Source organism: Hibiscus syriacus, unplaced genomic scaffold (assembly GCF_006381635.1).
Source record: "Hibiscus syriacus cultivar Baekdansim isolate YM2019G1 unplaced genomic scaffold, ASM638163v2 tig00016807_pilon, whole genome shotgun sequence".
NCBI classification, from domain to species: domain Eukaryota; kingdom Viridiplantae; phylum Streptophyta; class Magnoliopsida; order Malvales; family Malvaceae; genus Hibiscus; species Hibiscus syriacus.
In genome coordinates, this window is record NW_024062392.1 from 42005 (window position 1) to 59845 (window position 17841).

The 17841-nt window shown below is 34.1% G+C and overlaps 3 protein-coding genes across 7 annotated transcripts; all 3 read right to left on the bottom strand.

Annotated features, from left to right (window-relative positions):
• Window positions 1-559: 559 nt before the first annotated feature.
• LOC120208650 (histone-lysine N-methyltransferase ASHH1) lies at window positions 560-8332 on the bottom strand. Of its 5 annotated transcripts, none has more exons than XM_039207873.1 (11): window positions 8264-8332; window positions 8057-8137; window positions 7879-7943; window positions 7553-7709; window positions 6619-6705; window positions 6399-6483; window positions 6226-6319; window positions 5920-6118; window positions 4999-5033; window positions 1897-2365; window positions 560-874 (listed from the first exon to the last, which is right to left on the bottom strand). In XM_039207873.1, exons 2-11 carry the CDS (start codon window positions 8057-8059, stop codon window positions 587-589), a joined length of 1482 nt encoding a protein of 493 aa, XP_039063804.1. In that variant the 5' UTR covers window positions 8060-8137; window positions 8264-8332; the 3' UTR covers window positions 560-586. The 5 variants fall into 5 exon arrangements, with proteins under 5 accessions (XP_039063804.1, XP_039063803.1, XP_039063801.1 ...); XM_039207872.1 differs by having other exon boundaries at window positions 8057-8111; window positions 8264-8323; XM_039207870.1 differs by lacking the exon at window positions 8264-8332 and adding an exon at window positions 8170-8250 and having other exon boundaries at window positions 8057-8128.
• A 3267-nt stretch (window positions 8333-11599) lies between these two features.
• Window positions 11600-12448, bottom strand: LOC120208652. Its single transcript, XM_039207877.1, has one exon. It carries the CDS (start codon window positions 12446-12448, stop codon window positions 11600-11602), a length of 849 nt encoding a protein of 282 aa, XP_039063808.1.
• Window positions 12449-12524: 76 nt separating this feature from the next.
• Window positions 12525-16838, bottom strand: LOC120208651. Its single transcript, XM_039207876.1, has 6 exons — window positions 16492-16838; window positions 16214-16405; window positions 15552-15638; window positions 14710-15096; window positions 12920-13079; window positions 12525-12745 (listed from the first exon to the last, which is right to left on the bottom strand). The coding sequence occupies exons 1-6, from the start codon at window positions 16510-16512 to the stop codon at window positions 12552-12554; spliced, it is 1041 nt and encodes a 346-aa protein (XP_039063807.1). The 5' UTR covers window positions 16513-16838; the 3' UTR covers window positions 12525-12551.
• Between the last annotated feature and the right edge of the window lie 1003 nt (window positions 16839-17841).

Here is a 17841-nt window from a genome sequence, read left to right on the forward strand (position 1 = left end):
TTAGGGATTTAAATTTAGTTTGAAGGTAAAAATTTTGAAGAAACTAAGATAAAAATATAATTTAAAAGGCCTAGATCTAACCCAACTACCTAAGAAAAATCCTGGGTCGAATACCCCGCCCAGTCGGATAATCTTTTTTAGAAAACTACCCGATCTTTTAGTGTTTAAGTCGATAGGTCAACGAGTCGGATAATTTTGAATACACCTAATCAAGGTCGAGATACTGTGGTGGAGTTGAATATTATTCGAGCCAAAAACGATATATTAAGAAAGAATGTAGTAGAAGTGAAAGACACTGTAAAGATATAAAAACCCCATTGATATTCTCTTGAAGACTTTGCAAAAGAGTGATGAGAAATGAAAGTCTCTATTCATCAATGGATGCTACATCATAATCCACAAGGATGGCTTATGAGCTTATTCGACCATCACCGAGCACTGTAAGGCATCGATAGCCTGAACTAGACGCCGAGACGATCTGTATAGGCCAGTTAAAGTAATGCAGGAACTCAAGGTGCAAACTGGTCAAATACTTGCTTTTCTATTTATTTATCAGTAGTGTAACATTGTCTTAGCACTTCAATTTTCAAAATTCTAACAATTTCACTTCATTATCGTTATGGCTTCCTCCTTGTCCTTCCAGTTCAGAAGACTTCAGTTGCTCGCATGCCTTAGGCGGAGTGCAGACGATATTTCTGAGAATTGAAGAATGGAAATCAAATTCTATCTTTAATTTGGTGCAGCATGCTTCAATCCACTTCTCAGCCACACTGGTTGATACACTGTCTTGGTTATCCCTCTCGTGCTCTTCGATTGCCGGCCTTATTTCATTATACAAAGAAGCAAGCTGGGAAGCTGCTTCATTCTTCATTTCCTGCAATACATGTCCAGAAGCCCCCAATATAAGCTTTTAACAAGTTTTTGTTTTTTTTGGGGGTCTAAACATTCAAGCTAAATATGAAGTTTCAGATGCATGAGGTTGATGTAAGAATTCGATTTCATGTTTCAATCCGACAGGATATGATCTTGCAGAAATTGTATTCACAAATCATAGTTCTCATCGTGTTTTCGGAGATGGATGCTCTATGCCTTGCCCTCTAAAGCATGAACTAGAGAATTGGTATTCAGTGTATAGTAAGTTATTTAAACTAAAGGCAGCTCATGTGCCCCATAAATCTAAAAGAAACAGAGTACCTACATGAAGCATCTATCACTAACATAATACTGATCAAATCCGAAAAAGGTTGAGAGCAATGCATGTCGGTAGAATTACCGAGACACAAGGGTTCGACAATTTATAAATAAAATAGTTTGCGATATTTGCACTACCAAACAATTCAAGTTTTAGCTCCCCTCCCAAGATATCCTATAGATCAATTTGTGGTTGTTTGTTGCTTTTACCTTTCAAATCAAACATAATAAGATTAGCAAAGGAAAAATTATCTAAAAGTTATTATCAGAAACTAGGAAGTCATATAGATTAAATCCAACACAAAATCATACATTCATTGAATTACACATAATCTCCCCCCCCCTAAAAAAAACGAACTAGATATAAACAAAAAAGAAAAACATTTGAGTTTAAGCATCCAAATGCATATTTAATATGACAACTAAAGTTCCGAACATGATGTTGGAACTTTTAACACACCCAAGATGAAAGATGCAACAAAATACCAGTCTAATCAAGTATGTATTGTATTTTAAACCAGCAATGTGACTATTCAAATGTCATTGGGAATGATTTTTGCTACCATCTGCCCAAATTTAATTCAGAGCTTCCCATGCCCAAAAATGGGCTTGTGTCCTAATGTAGTAATCATTAACCTCGAGATGACCTATGATAGGATGCAAAGGGCTACCAAATCAAGTTAACAGGAAAATAGGCAATCATACCTCATATCGGAAGACCTCCTCTTGTCCTTTTGATGCCAAGAGTTTAGCAAGATGTTTTATATCAACTGGTTTCTTTGAAAGATTTTTCGACTTTCCATTAGAATAATGCTGTGACTTTTTCTTAATCATGGGCCCTGATCTGATGTGATAGTTCCGGCATGCACTGTTACTACGGATGCGAGAAATCATTGCATTCTTTTGAGAAAAAGCCGGCTGAGCATCTTGAGAATACAAGTTCACATCTTTAGTTGGTTCAGTTTTCACTGTATTCACAATTACCCCTTCTATAGGAACCGTATCAACAGTAGACTCCAACTGGTGCTCAGATTTCATACTAACATCCATTATTATGGGCTGTCCACTTTTAACATTAACATCATCCTCAGAACTCAAGTTTACAGCTTTCAGGAGCTTTGTGGCAGGCTCATCTTCAGCAGAATCATACAACGGGATTTTTTCAACTGAATACCTGCCAAGAGAGCATATTTAGGTTAACATAATAACAAAATATATACTATCGGAAACTCATTACAATTTCATATGTGAAAAGGGTTATAGCACAAAGATATTGATAAGAACAAAAAAAGGGTGGCAGCATCAAGTCGGAGAGAGAAAAATAGATATAAAAACTTTTCCATAAGTCTTTAAGATGGTACATTTAAACTTCAAATAAAATTTTCAAACAGAAGTCCAGACGGGCTGTAAAGCATGAGCATTCCATAAATTCAAGCAACTAGACCAAGTATGGTTAAACCTCGATAGGAAACAGCAATACATTATGCGTAACACTTCACACAAGTTTATATGAAATACTCTATGCAGATCAGATAGAATCTCTTGTATATAAATATAGCCAGTAGATTCCATTTCTTTAAATGCAAGGGGAGGTCATGGAATGATTAAAGTGACTACAAATGCAAAATAAAAATATAGATAAAACAGAAAAAATGACTAATGATGGAAATTTTAAGATGAACAAATAGTGTGGTATAGGGGAAAATAACAATAAATCAATAGAATTTGGCTGGAACAAACGAGTACGAAAGATGGAAATCTTGAAAATTTGGGTGTAAAAACCTCTAGCTTCTATCTATTAATTAAAGAAAACAATAAATTGTGTGATACAGCTCCACCCTTACGCGTCTACGCTAGAAGGAAGAAGAGATCTCGTGACATGGCAAGTTACAGCAATGAGGGTGACCTGGACTGGTCCATGTGCAGTCATCTTTTTGGATTTCATGACGTGTTCTTTCAGCTTGATGGAATTGTGGATCCCCCTCTGCAGGAAGTTGAAGATCATCCCTCAGAGGCTTATTGAACACCTCGATTTTTAGTAGATAAGTTGGAATAATACATGGTATATAAAGCCCAGTAGTTTGTTATTTTGAATCATCTCAAGCCCTAAAGACAACTAATAACCCTAGCCGTCCACAATTTATCTAATACCTAATAAATGAATCTGGAATAACAAAATATTATAAAATAATAAAAGTTCCCACATCATTCTCCCCAGCTTGAAAATCTCAATTCCAATGAGATGTTTCACCGCATCAACATAAACATCTAGATCATGAACACTAAAATCACTCAGGGAGCACGTTACTGTCTTAGGGATATCTACATCAATTTTGCGCACATCAAGAACATTATCCTTCTTATCTAAAGTAAAAGTCTCAAAGATTGGAGTTGTATTTTCCACCAAAGAACTAGCTCCAAGATTGTTCGAGTGTTCTGAAGCTTTGGAACCTTTAAGAAACAATGGATGCTGTAAAACACCTTGTAATTATAGAAAGCATTCTGAAGTGTTAAAAGATGTGCCACTCAAACAAACAGCACATCGATCAGAAACCACTATTTTTGTAGGAATATCATTAAGGGCAACACTTATATGTTTCTATACTCTACCTACCTCGCTCATGATCCGCATGCATGTGTTAGGCGTTTCTAACCTTTCATAAAGGTCACGAGCCTTAAAAGTTTCCTTCCTATCATCAGTGCTTCTCAACTTAATTTGATGAAGATCACTCTACGAATCAATGTTCAAAAACACCATAAAATCACCCAATTTGATAAAGAATGTGATTCAACCACGGTGTCTCCACTGTGCTTTATCATCTAGTTGAGGTCATTCTTTAAGAATGTTTCCATCTCTTGGATTTGATGTTGGGTATGGTGATGGTAATGTTTTTCCTTAGAGCAGACTAGGACCTTAGTCACCAGCTATATGCATCAATCACAATGCTAGACTCCTCTTCACCACCATTGGTCGTTATCATTAGAACAATCAAGGACTCTCCTGAATTGGATATACATCTTTACATACTTTCAAATGCTCATTATAAACATGTTATATCATACTATTGCTCTTCCACGTACATCTTTGTTAAGAAAATCAACTTTAATTTCAGTTTCATCCCTTTTTAATTCAAGGCCAGGCACCAACTGCTCCTTTAATCCACCTTGTACCACATGGTTTATGGGTCTATCATGAAAGGGATTTTCTTCCTCACCAAAATTTAGTAAGAATAACTTTCGGTATGTTAAAATGGTTGTGGAAACCGTTCAGAATTTGCAACTGAGTTCCCACTTGGTTGTGTCACAACAAATCATAAATTGCACACAAAAATTTCTTCAACCTCACATTGCATCGCAATCTTGACCTTGATTTTCCCTCCTTCGACCAATTACACATCCATTCATAGCTTAAAAGCAAACCCTAATATAAACCCCAGGATCTAATTTGGTTTTGATGCCAAATTTGGTGTGGTTTAAGGGAAAACAAAAGAAAATCGATAAAATAGGCTGAAACAAACAAGTGGCAAAGTGAAGCCCTGGAAAACTTAGTATTTTCTTTGTATTAATGAAAGAAAATAATAAGAAAATTGTGGTTGAAAATATTTTACAACATATTCATTATAGGCTTTCTTGCAAAATAAAGTTTCAATCCTAACCCTAGATTTAAACTTTAAAGATAACTGATAATCCTAGCTGTTCATACTTCATAGTATACCTAATACTTGATAAATAAATCTGAAATAATAAAATATTTAAAAGCTCATGTGTCAACCAAAATCGCATTAAAAAATAATGAAGATATATAACCGCTCATCATCGTCTTCCCATACATAGGTATCCTCCTGTTGAAAAGTTTTGCAAGAAATTCTTAAATTACATGAATAAAAAAGCACCAACACAAAGATATACAATCAGATATTCGAGGGAAGGGGAATATAGCAAACAAAACCAAGAAGATACAAGTTGTAGCTGGAAGCCAATAAAAACACAATGTAATATTAAACTAGAAAAAAGATATATCCATTTGAAAAGGAGATATATGAGTGCAATGGTTTTCAAATAAGTAAAAAACACCAATTATGAACATTTTTTTTGAGGATGCAAATCATGATCAAGATTGATTGTTTAAATATATGCAAGAGAAAAGGACAAAACCTTGAGGACATTTTACGAGTGAATTCTTGAGATTTCTAAAACAATTTTGCAAATTGCTTTAACAAACATAACCAAATGTTTTATCCCTCCAAATCATGGTCTGAACTACAATAAATATTCCAAATTGGAGGGACTGATCAAACTAGTAAACAATGAAAATAAAGGAGTGCAATGTTTAGAAAGACATCAGTACAACATAAAGATGAAAACTACTTATAAATTGGCAGCACAATCTGACAATTGAGGCTAATGGATTAAGCATCCATCTCTCTCAGCTATTTCATTATAATACATTCCAAATCCAACCTAAATATTGTGAAGATTACCATTCCAAAAAAAAAAGTTAAAGGGGCCTTAAAAAATGAGAATTAATACCCCAAACACAGAGAAAATCAAGCATAGTAGGATACTACAGAGTCGTGACCAAGGGAACTGAATCAACAAATGGATAATACCATGAGCTATATATTTCTAAAAGATCATGACAAAAAACATTTCACTTCAAATGATATTTTTTTTAAGCAGAACATACATGCTCACATAAATTCTAATTTGATGCACTTAAACATTTACCTGAAAGCCACGAGACTTTGCTCCAAGAAATCCTGAACAGTTGAGTGCACCACAAAGACAACGAACTTTTGCACCACCATACCATTCAAAGTTATAATCATATGCAAGTTCACCTCCAATAGGAATATCTTCTTTTGCAAATATTCCAACTCGTATTTCTCCCAAAACAGTCCACTTCCTAGTCTCACAATTTGGTTGGCTGAAAGACAAAATAATTCAACCAATGTAATTTTGGAAAAACATGGCCAGAACGATATTAAACTTAAGGAGACTAAAAGCTGAAAACTTAATGCATAAGTAGCTCACCATGAGTGGTTGATGAATCTAGCAAGGCTTCCCTTTTTAGTGGCATCAATGGATTCAGAGCCATTCAGAGAAATAATAAATGCATCCTTAAGACCTGCATCAAAGGAAGAAGGTTGCAAGTCCTTTCTATTTTTTTCATAAAAAGCAACAATTCTAACGAAATTCTAGTTCACCTTGATTTTCATAAGCTTGAGACCTTCTCTTTGCTTCTTTCCAAGATATTACTTCGCCACAATACTCGATAATAAATTGTCCAGCCTGCTCAATGCAAATGTAGATCAGCATGTTAAAAGCAGGCATTGAAACAAAAAATTATCGAACAAGAAATAATTGATGCCAAATTGCAAGATTGATCCCAAAATTTAATACTGGATATTGGTTGCCAACTGTTACCTTTATATATTCAGCAGCAAGCAGACCCCAACCACGGCCCTCTGTTTTAAACAGTGAAACTCTAGCATATTGGCATTTCTGAAATTTCTTTTAGAATGGAATATAAAACATTAATAGAAATGTATTAGTCTCTTACCCAAAAAAATGCATGTCTCTCATAATAATTAATCAGTATCTTCAAGCAAAATAAAAAAAAATTTAATGGCATAGTTCTTTCCTAATAGTTAAGAAGGGAAGCCCAAATATTTCTAAAGCATTCTAGGAATAATAGTTCTACACCTCTCACCATTTAACTTCATGATCCATATTTGCAAGTTAGTGATGTTTCTAAATATAACAGCCCATTACAACTTACAAGCAAGCAAATGAAATTAAATGGATTACGTTTCTCTTCATTAATGGAAGACTTATTGTGTATATCTAGCTGAAGAGAAGTTGAGTAGAAAACGTAGGTTCTACTTAAATAAATATCAGACCCTGTTTTACATTTGAATGGCCCAGGGAACCAGGAAGCAACGAAATAAAATTGAAATGACTCAAGGATAAGTTGAAATGGCATGTAAAGATGATTAAATAAATTGCAAACAGCATCTAATCAAATGTCAAGCACAATTGGACCAAATAAACTAGATGCCGTAAGTAATTACTTCCCTCTAGAGTCAAATATTTAGTTCTACATAACATACTAAAAGCTGACACCCAATCAAAGGAACATAAAGACAGGAAAAAAAAAAGACCAAACAGACTTATATTAAGGATTCACAGAGACATTCTAAAAGTAATGGAGTTAATCACTAGACATGCCACGCATGAACCTACATAGGAAGATGCACATAGAACAAGGACATGCACATAACCTCAAACATAATTAATACCCATACCCCAAGTGACCTAGCCCTTCTTGAAGCACACTCATGTTAGATATAATATTTACCTGATTCTTGCAGTAAACACCACAAGGACAATAACCGGGTGTACATTCTGTGCTTGTTAGTACATTCAAGCACCTCTCTCCACATGTACTATCAGGATCGCTGAAGTCAAATTTGCACTCACATATAGCAATATCCTCCTCTTTTTGCTTTTTATGTCTGCAAAATAATGCAATTTGGATAACAATTAAGCCATCCTAGTGTAAATGCAAGCAGTCCAGGAAAAATGCATAAAGCAGCATTTCAAAGAATCGAAATCGAAAATATCCAAGCAGCTATGAAAATATGAGGTTACTTTTAAAAATATTATGATACAAAAATATCTTACTTTCTATATGAGAATTCGTTTTGAAAAATGTGCTCATATTGAGGAAGGTCTTCATTCTCAGGATCCTTCAATCAGAACAATAATATGAAATGGTCAAAGAATTTCTAAAAAAAAAACAGCATCTCTAGGGGAAAAATAGAAGAGCAATAAAGATGATAACAAAAATAATAATAAATACCATTGACGAATATATCTAAGACAAATCACCAGATTTCCTCATACCAATAAGCAAGCTTCAAAGAAAAAACAATATGAACCTCTGCAAAAAAAAAAGAAGACGAAGAAGTTTACGACCGAAATTCGGAAGCAATCACCCAAAATGTGAATTGAATTGGCTAGGGTTTATCGGTTCAAGAAGCAGAAGAAAACAATGGAATTTGCACACCTGTTTTTTACTTGTTTTCTCTAGGTTTTCCTTCGACGCCGTAACCAAATTTGCACAATCAAGAATCAAACTGTATGAATAGAATTTGTTTTTGGATAAGCTACAAGTTTAGTACCCAAACTATCACTTTTATTCCATTTTATTCATCTAATTATTTTTTTGTTTAATCATGCATAATGTCACGGGCCGTGAGGTTCTAAGTAGGGATGGCAAACAGATACAATTTCGTAGATTCTGTACCGTACCCGCTTTAATTGAGGCGAGATGAGTATAACTTTGGTGGGTAGTGGGCGGGTGATGGGTTTGAGACCTTACCCATCTCGCATCCGTCCGCCCACTAAATACCTATTAAATTTTGGATCATTATGAATTTAGGTATAATTTTAGAGACTAATTTATAAATATTAATATTGTATAAAATATATGTTGTCAGGCGGGTCTAGCCGGGTACATCTCTAATTGGATAGTAGACATGGGGATAGATTTGAGAATGTACTCGCGTGGGCGGGTGTGAAATATTAGGTGGGGATGGGGATGGGGATGGAGGAGGGGGTATTCGCACCCGACCCGCTCGTTTACCATCCCTAATTCAAGGGCGTGCCAATAACATTATATTTTAATTTCATTTTAGTCACCATTAAAAATTAATAAGTTGTGTCGATGTGTTACTATAAGATAATGTCACGCTATTATTTATTTTATTTATAAAATGTCACGTTTGTAGTTTTGTTATTTTTTTTAAAAAAATAATTAAAATATAATCAAAATACAATATTAAATTTAAATTTAAAAATCATAATAATCATGTGATCAAAATAGAATAAAATCACTAAAAGTGTAGTTTTATCTTTTGATATTTTACATTAAATATGAATACGAGTAGGCTTCAACTACAGTTGCGGGCCATTTTATTTCAGTGGACCAATCAACAGATGCGAAATTCAACAGAAAGAAAGAGCTTTAGCTTAAATTGAATTGTCTTTTCAGCTCAGTTGGTATAGCGCAAGACTCTTAATCTTGTGATCGTGAGATCGAGTCTCACGATAGACAATTCATAATTCTGACTGTCGGGGGTCTTCCACGGAAGCTGTTGGGGGCAGTCTACTATCCTACCTCTCTCTTACCCCACTACATATGGAAATAGGGTCAGTTAATTTTAGATGTATTTTCATAAAATCAATCAAGTCCCTATTTTTTGTGTATCTAACTTAATCTTTCGCCTAATAAATTTTAAGATAAATTATGCATTTAGTACTTAAATTATCAGTTTAAGTCTGTTTTATTCCCTAAACATTCATTCTTTTCAAAACTATACCTAACGTTTAGTTTTTTTTCATTTTAGTTATCCGCCTTTAAAAACTTAACGCATTTAGTACTTAAATTATCAGTTTTGACCCGTTTTAGTACTTAAGTTTTTGTTTCATTTTAGTACCCCATTCAAAATTTAACGTTAAGTTTTAATTTTTTTTAAAGTTTAAGTACTAAAATATATCAAAATTGATAGTTTAAGTATTAAAATATATCAAAATTGATAGTTTAAGTACTAAATATATAATTTACCCTAAAATTTATCAAATCTCTCGATAGAAATAATTATTAACAGCTAATCTTATCGATATGGTAGTTAATAGATGACGTCATTAATTTTATACATATATGAATAATTTTGCACACGTGATATTTTATTTTATGTTCTATGTCAACAAATAATTTAAATATTAAAAAAATAAACTAAATTTTGCACACGTGATATTTTATTTCATGTTCTATGTCAACAAATAATTTAAATATTAAAAATAAAATAAAAAACTAAATTTTATAAAAACTTGAAGATATTTTTAGAAATTTGATATTAATAGAATTGCTAATTATATATTGGGAGTGTTTGGTAAACAACTTTTTGAAGAATTTTTTTAATTTTTTTGAGTACAAATAGTTGATTGGTAGTCAAACCCTTCACTTTTAGTATTTGGTAAACACTCGCTTATTGTGCAAAAATAAGTTGAAAATGAAAAAGCTGAAAAACCCAGTGATTAGGAGAGCTGATTGCAAAATAAGATGTTAAATGACATATTTAACCTTTTTATTTCCATAATTACATCTTTGTCAGAAAACATAATCTAATGAAATAACCTCTATCCTAATATATTTTAGTGAAATTTTATTTTATTATTCTATTTTTTAGTTATAGATTTTCAAATATATTTTAGTTAATAAAATATAGCAAAACATGAAAGTAGGAAAAAATGTAGTGTTGATATTTTATTCAAGATTAATAGTATGTATCAATCTCACAAGGTTAATATTTGTAAATATTAAATTTAAAAAATATATTCAAAATTTTCAAAAATATTCACTAATTTCCTTAAGGATTTTTTTTAATTCCTTGTCAAAAGCATTTTATCCAAATAATTTCGTCTCCAATAAAGACTAAAGTATTATAAAACATATATGTATTTAACAGCTAAATGCATCATACTCTTATTTGTCATTTTACCTATATTAGTTATCAGTTATTAGCTAAATTTTACCAAACGCTTTTATACAAATAGTTAATCAAATCAGCTAATAAATCAGTTGATCGAACTAGTTATTAGAGTCTGCTATCAATTATCATTTGTTTACCAAATAACCCAATTTTGTTATAAATAGTGAATACCTAATTGCATTCAAGTTCTGAAGATATGGAAAGTGAAATGTTTTTTGCATATTCAATAATAAGTGGTCTTCATTTATTTATTTATTTGCCCTCTAGTTCTATGGTTTTTAATTCCAAGATATCAGTCTGACTAATCTATTATAAGATTTCATCTTGACTAATTTAGATCGACCTGAGTCATACACCTAATTTTAGTGGATGAATCGTTCAACAAGAATTTTTTATATACACAATGACTCGAACCTAAAACATTGATTAAGCAATATCAAACCTTGATTTCCTAGATTTCAAACTGTTTACCACTTGAATAAAACATCGCTACTTTATTAGTAGCTATTATTTTAATAACTATATCAACATTGCTATTATGGAGAGATAAAAATACAGAATAACCAAATAATTTTAAGAGGAAAAACACATTTTTATTAAATGATCCAATCATAAAAAATTCTCTACCCAACAGTCTTCACTTTTTCCTATAGAAAATTCTGAACAATTCAAGAGAAACATACACATAAATCTCCAACATATTTTCCAGGAATAGCTTTAGACTAAAACCTCGATGGATGGATATACTGCTACAGAGAATATGTCATAGGCCAAGACTCGACTTGCAGTGCAAGCAACTGACCATAGCATATTCGAATAATCCGAACTGTGACTCGAGACATCATGTCTCAGTACAGACCTTCGGAAGTTTCTTTTGGGCTCGAAATCTCCATGTCCTTGGTGCATCCATTGTTTAGAGATGCTTCTGCCGGAGTATTGATCATACTCTGATTCCTGCAGATTTCTTCTGCGGCTGGTTGACAGTCACTTTTGTCAGCCAATGAACAATCAGTGGTACTATCATTGGCATTTAGGCATTCTTCAACCAGGTTCGATTCTGCATTAACTTGATGATCTTCAACTGATTTCTCATTAGGATGCTCAGCAACTGCCTCAAGATTCTTGGACTCAGATTCCAGATTTGATGCAGCTGCTTTTTGTTCTTTAACTCCCTCACCTGGTTCATTTTCCAAAATGTGTGCTCTATTTTCTCGCACGTGCTCGACAGGCAAACTGTTCGACACAGAACTCATGGTATCTACAGCTGCTTCCGGCTCTTCCTTTGAGAGACCTTCAACAGTTGGACTAGCAGCGATGCCATTACACTGCTGAGTCGACAAATTTAATGATGAGGGAGGAGTATGCTCAGCTCTTTGAGCTGCAGATTTCGCTGAAACAGGATGCGAGGTCGAAGATTGCACATTAGAATGCACCTCCAAATGAAAAGAGGGACCACTGGGTATGACAGGTTTAACCGAAGAGCCACCTGAAGTGCTTATATGAATAGCATTTTTAGACTGGGCAGCCTTAAGCAGGGACGCAGCAGCCTCTGGGCTACCAATACGGGCTCCAGCAGCAACAGCAGTGGCATCTAGGATTGAACCTCTACTGGAAAAATATGATGGTGGGTTCTTCAAGCACACCCAAGATTTTAAAGTAGAACCTGATGATCCCTGGGGAGAGGATTTCATAGTCATGGGACCTTCTTGAGACAGGTTTGGGACTTGGACTGAAGCAACAGGAATTTGCTGAGACGGATTCTTGGCAGGGACAGATGCAACTGGAACTTTTTGAGGCTCATTATGGGACGGGATGGAATAACCGGAGCTTTTTGAGGTTGATTATGGGACAAGACAGAAGTGATTGAACCTTGTTGGGAATGATTTGAGATTGGGCAGAAGCAATGGGACCTTGTTGGAGCTGGCTTTGCAGTTGAACCGAAGCTTCAACACCAGTAGTTGGAAGTGCAGAGGTACTGGATGTGATCTTCAAACCTGGCTCAGAAGCAACGATGTTAGTCTATTAGAAAGAGAACAATAGGCCTTCTTTATTCAAAGAAAAAAACTGGAAGGATAAAAAGAAGGTTCCCATAATTTCATCTCTTAAAGAATGTCCTCACATCAAACACTTCAAATGAACTAAAAATAGCATTAGATGAAGAAGATTACCAGGGTTATTTGTACAAGCTGCTGTTAAGTTTTTATCAGGCATATCAAGGGCCAAGGACAAAGCACTTCGCGTTGCCAACTGTGCCTCGGAAAGTTGGGGAACAGTGGAGTTTCCTTCCACATTTAAGTTACCAGCTCGCTTCTTAATAATAGTCCATCTCTGCAAATAGTAGAACTTATCATAATTAGCAGAAGAAGAAAACAGAAACAAATAGTCTAGTAGCTTCAGTTGCACGATACTACTATAGCCATCCAATCAGGTTTCAAAGAATTGGTCAAAAATTAAAAAATATACACAGTTGCAACAATTCCGTTGCCGGGATTTGAACCCGGGATAAACTGGGCAAAACCCAGGCATCATGACCGGACTAGATGACAACGGATTTGTTACAGACCAAATCTACATTAGGAACGACCCTTGGTTTGGGTTATTTAATCAAGGCTTAGGTTATGTTTTATTTCTTTCCACAAGTTTACTGATTATGTTTTCTATTTCAGTTGATTTATTTTCCTTTTAGGAATAGCTTTCCTCTTTACGTAAAGAGTTGGGTCCTTATTTAAAAGGACAGGTGAAATGATAAAACCCTAAGTCAGAATTTTATTAAAAGATCACTAAAAAGATCTTGTTCTCTCTTTTAATGAGTCTAAGGTTTCAATCTACCCTCCGGTGAGCTGAATCATTAATCCGAAGCACAAGATCACTAACATTGAGTATTCAGAGCCAACGGTCCTTGGCAATGGCAGAACAGTACAGAACAATAGGTCGAAATATGCAAGAAGATACATCATACAATTATGTCGCAGCAAATTGCTGAAGTCAAAAACTCAATCATCCCAACTGTTACATCACCTGCATGGAGTAACTGACTAACTGCTGCTAAACAGGTCAGTGACTCCATGGCTGATACAAAGGAAGACCCTTTATCTGAAGAAACCAAACCATCGATGACAACCTCTACTAATGTCCTTCCCTTGTCCCATGCATCAAGCCCTTCTAAATCCATCACCAACTTCTCATCCTTGTCTTATTCATCAACCATTCCTAAAATCATTTCTGATAATCAGACATTTTCTTTATACCCAATCCAAAAACTCTTCAATGCCATATCGAAGAAGTTTAATTGGTCCAACCTTTCTAAGTTATTTTTTAAAAATATTGAATGCAGGTGAGAAGCTTATGGAGATAATTTTAAATGCAGATAACAATCTTGAAGATTTTTATTCGATGGTGCTAACAAGTGAGAATAAATTTGTAGAGGTGCACGACCCTTACTGATTTCAACTATTACTAATGGAATGAACCTGTCACCAAGTTTATTCTGGCTTGGAGCTAGAGGACAAGCTCTTTTTGCCAGAAAGGAGTAATGTTATGCTAAATCTATGTTAGGAAAGGTCCTTAATTTGGGTTATTAAATAAAGGCTCAGGTGCTTTCATTTCTCTCCGAAGATTTATTATGTTTTCTTATTTCACTTGATTTATATTTTCATTTTAAGAATAGCATAATGAGTCGGGTCATTATTTAAAAGGACGTATGAAATAATAAAACCCTAACTATTTTATCAAAAAAACCCTAAAAAGATATTTTCTCTTTGATAAGCTAAGAGGTTTTGATCTCCCTCCAACGAGCTGAATCATTAATCCAAAGCACAAGATTACAAGATCATAACAGGATTGTTATTCTAGAGCAACAACTAGATGGCTAAAAAGAAGGATTGATAATTTGATATAATGACCAAAGTTAACAGATATATAAAATAAATAAGTCATCTGGTTATAATTAGAAAACAACCTGAGCCAACTGTGAAGCAGTCCTATCTCCTTTGAAGTCTCCTCGCAAGATGTTTGCCCAATTTCCAACACCACATTTCTGCACAGCAGAAATAAGTTCCATATCTTCTGCTTCCGACCAAGGTTTTCTTTTCCTTCGAGCAGGTAGGTTTGCACCAGCCGATCCGTTTCCTTCCAATGTTTCAGCCGATGTCACTGCAGGAAGAATCTGTTTCTGAACAGAAACTGGAACCGTGATAGTCATCCCTCGCATTGAGCATGTGGGCTGCGAATTTTCTGAAGGTATTCTAGACGACTGCAAATTAGGTATATTTATTGTTAATGGGGCCTCTACCATTGAATTGTTTGTGAGACTTGAGTCACTTGGTAAACCAGAAGCAATCAAAACCTGACAAGAAAACCATTTCATCTTACAGGCTTGGAAAAGAAAAGCAAGCAACGAGATAAATCAGTTGTGAAACTTGAGAGAAGAGCAGGTTAACCAAAACTACGATCTGTTTGATTCCCATAAAGTTCAAATTAACTGTTCAATACTGGTCACGGGAAGCCATTAACCACACTATGTCAAAAACCATCTTCTACTAGCAACATTTCATACCACCTAGCCAGTTTAAAAGTTTGCAACGAATGGAACATTCAGAACTCAGTTATCTAACAGGTAAGAGGTACCACCAACCAGGCCAAAAATGGTTTCGGTGTTAACTATATCATTTATTATTTATAGTTTATGTGCTACCGTTACTGTTTTTCCATCCTAAAGATGTTGCATGATCATCAACCAAAAATGATAGAAGATTAAACCTTTATCGTCATTTTTTCGGTATTTATATTTATTTTACTTACCTTCACACATGCTGCAGCCTCTGCTGAAGTTTCACCACCAATAGAAGGGCAAGGTTCCAATTCATATTCTAAGTCACTGTCATCATCCTGCAAGATAAAAGGTTGATCAAATGACACTACAGCTGTAAGAACTTTGATCAACGGATGAAATACGATCATAAATTTTAATTTCCAAAGCAAAACCAGCATTTGGCAGGACATGAGTTAGAATATCAGGAAACATATACACCTCAATTAACCAAAGCTATCTCAATATACCAAAATCAAAAAAATCCAAATGGTATACTAAATTAACACTTAGCATTGCCGGCAGATAGAACAAATATACCAAACAGGGATATAATAGCGTAGCTATTGGAATAACAGCCATTATATAGCAGTAGCAATGCTGTCCGAAACCATTATTGCACGACCGCGATACTCGCAATGATCACAATAACATAACATCTGCTAGTCCGCAATCGTGATAAATGCAAAGCCAGAATATAAATCCCTGATACCAACTGTATCTAAATATACTCAAAAGATAGGCATCCAAATGGTATATTAATCTAAGGGGTATTGGTTTTTGGAAGAAGACTTTGAATTAAACCCCTAGCAATAGCATTGCTATATATATATATCAAAGGTTTAAAAGAAAAACAAAAATCTAAAAAGCTGACCAAGGGTTGAGCTCCATCATCGAATTTTTCAAGCGATGAGTGGTGGTAGGCCAAATGGCGCCATAACATCTGGTATTCCCTAGCATTAGAAATCCCAGTAGAAGTCTTCTTGACTAAAGCATTCCAATTCAGCTTTACACCTGGTTGCTGTGCCACTTCTTGCAACAGTGCCAAATAGTAGTTGCAGAATACCTGCCCAAACCAAAAAATCATAATTACAGAAAAGAACCTTAAAAAAAAATCCGAATATAGCCAAATAAATTGGGAAAAGGAGGGACCTTTGCAGGAGGTTGAGACATCTTCCTCGCTGATTGAACCCTTTTTCTGTTTCTTTGTTTTCAGTCATATTCGTTGGCAGCTGAGAAATCGCATGTCATGAATGATGGAATCAGTGGGAAAGGAGCTTTGGGACCAGTCAAACCCTAGTTGGGGTTTAAGATGAGATGAAACCCTTCCAATGGCGAGAAAGGGACAAGAAGGAGGAAGGAAAGCGTGCGGAGAAGAGTGAATGTGAAGGAGGACCGTTGAAGAGCGTGGATAGAACGCGCCAGACAGCGTTCTCGCGGAGAAGAAACGGGAATATCTCCGGTTGGAGATCCTGCCTTATTCTTTTCTTTTATTCAAATAATAAAAAAATAGAAAGAAAGGAGAAGGTTATATTAGTTGGAGAATGCCTTTCTCAGACTAGGTGAAAAAAATATATATATATATATATATATATTGATTTGGTGATTCAATCTAAAAATTAGATATTCGGTATTTTTTTTATTTTGAGTTTTTTTAATTTTGGATAACTCAAATTAAAAATATGATTAATCGGATCGGATATAGATCGAATAAATTTCAATTAGATTATTATAAATCCTAAAAAATGATCTTTTAGATTTTAAGCATCTTTAGCCCAATAAATGAGTAACACACTAACCTATTAAAACTCTAACCAATAAAAATTAAGATATTTAATTATGTATTGTGTGTGCGTAATTATATATATATATATAAATATTATATATATATATATATAGTAAAAGTATTAATAAGTCATTAAATCATAAAACTAAAATTAAATTTTGTCAAATTATATTTTAAATTCAGATTTGGATATTCGATCATAAAATTTGGATACTCAAAAGTTTGGATATCCAATTTTTTCAGATCGAATACAGATCATTATTTTAAGTATCTAAAATTTTTGGATATCCAAATTTTCGAATCGGATTAGATTCGATATTCAAATTTGCACATCCCTACTCAGGACTGGACTAAATACAAGGCGGGAGGTGGATGGACTATAATACCCTTTCTATGTTCCTACTACCTTTCTCTCATATTACTGTTAACGAGTATAATAAATTAAAATAACCTATTGGATTAAAATAAATTTATTAAAATAAATTTATTGAATTAAAACAAATTTAGGGTATGTTTGTTTCACTAGAAAATAGTTTCCGAAAAATGATTTTTAGAAAAATGAATTACATTTTTTGAAATACGATTTCCGTAAATATTTTCCACTGTTTGACAAATTTTTCTGAAATCATTTTCTAAATGTTATTTTAATGAAGCAATACAATACATTTCTTAAGCAAATGCTTATAAACAGAGATTGGGTATTCATGTCAAATTTT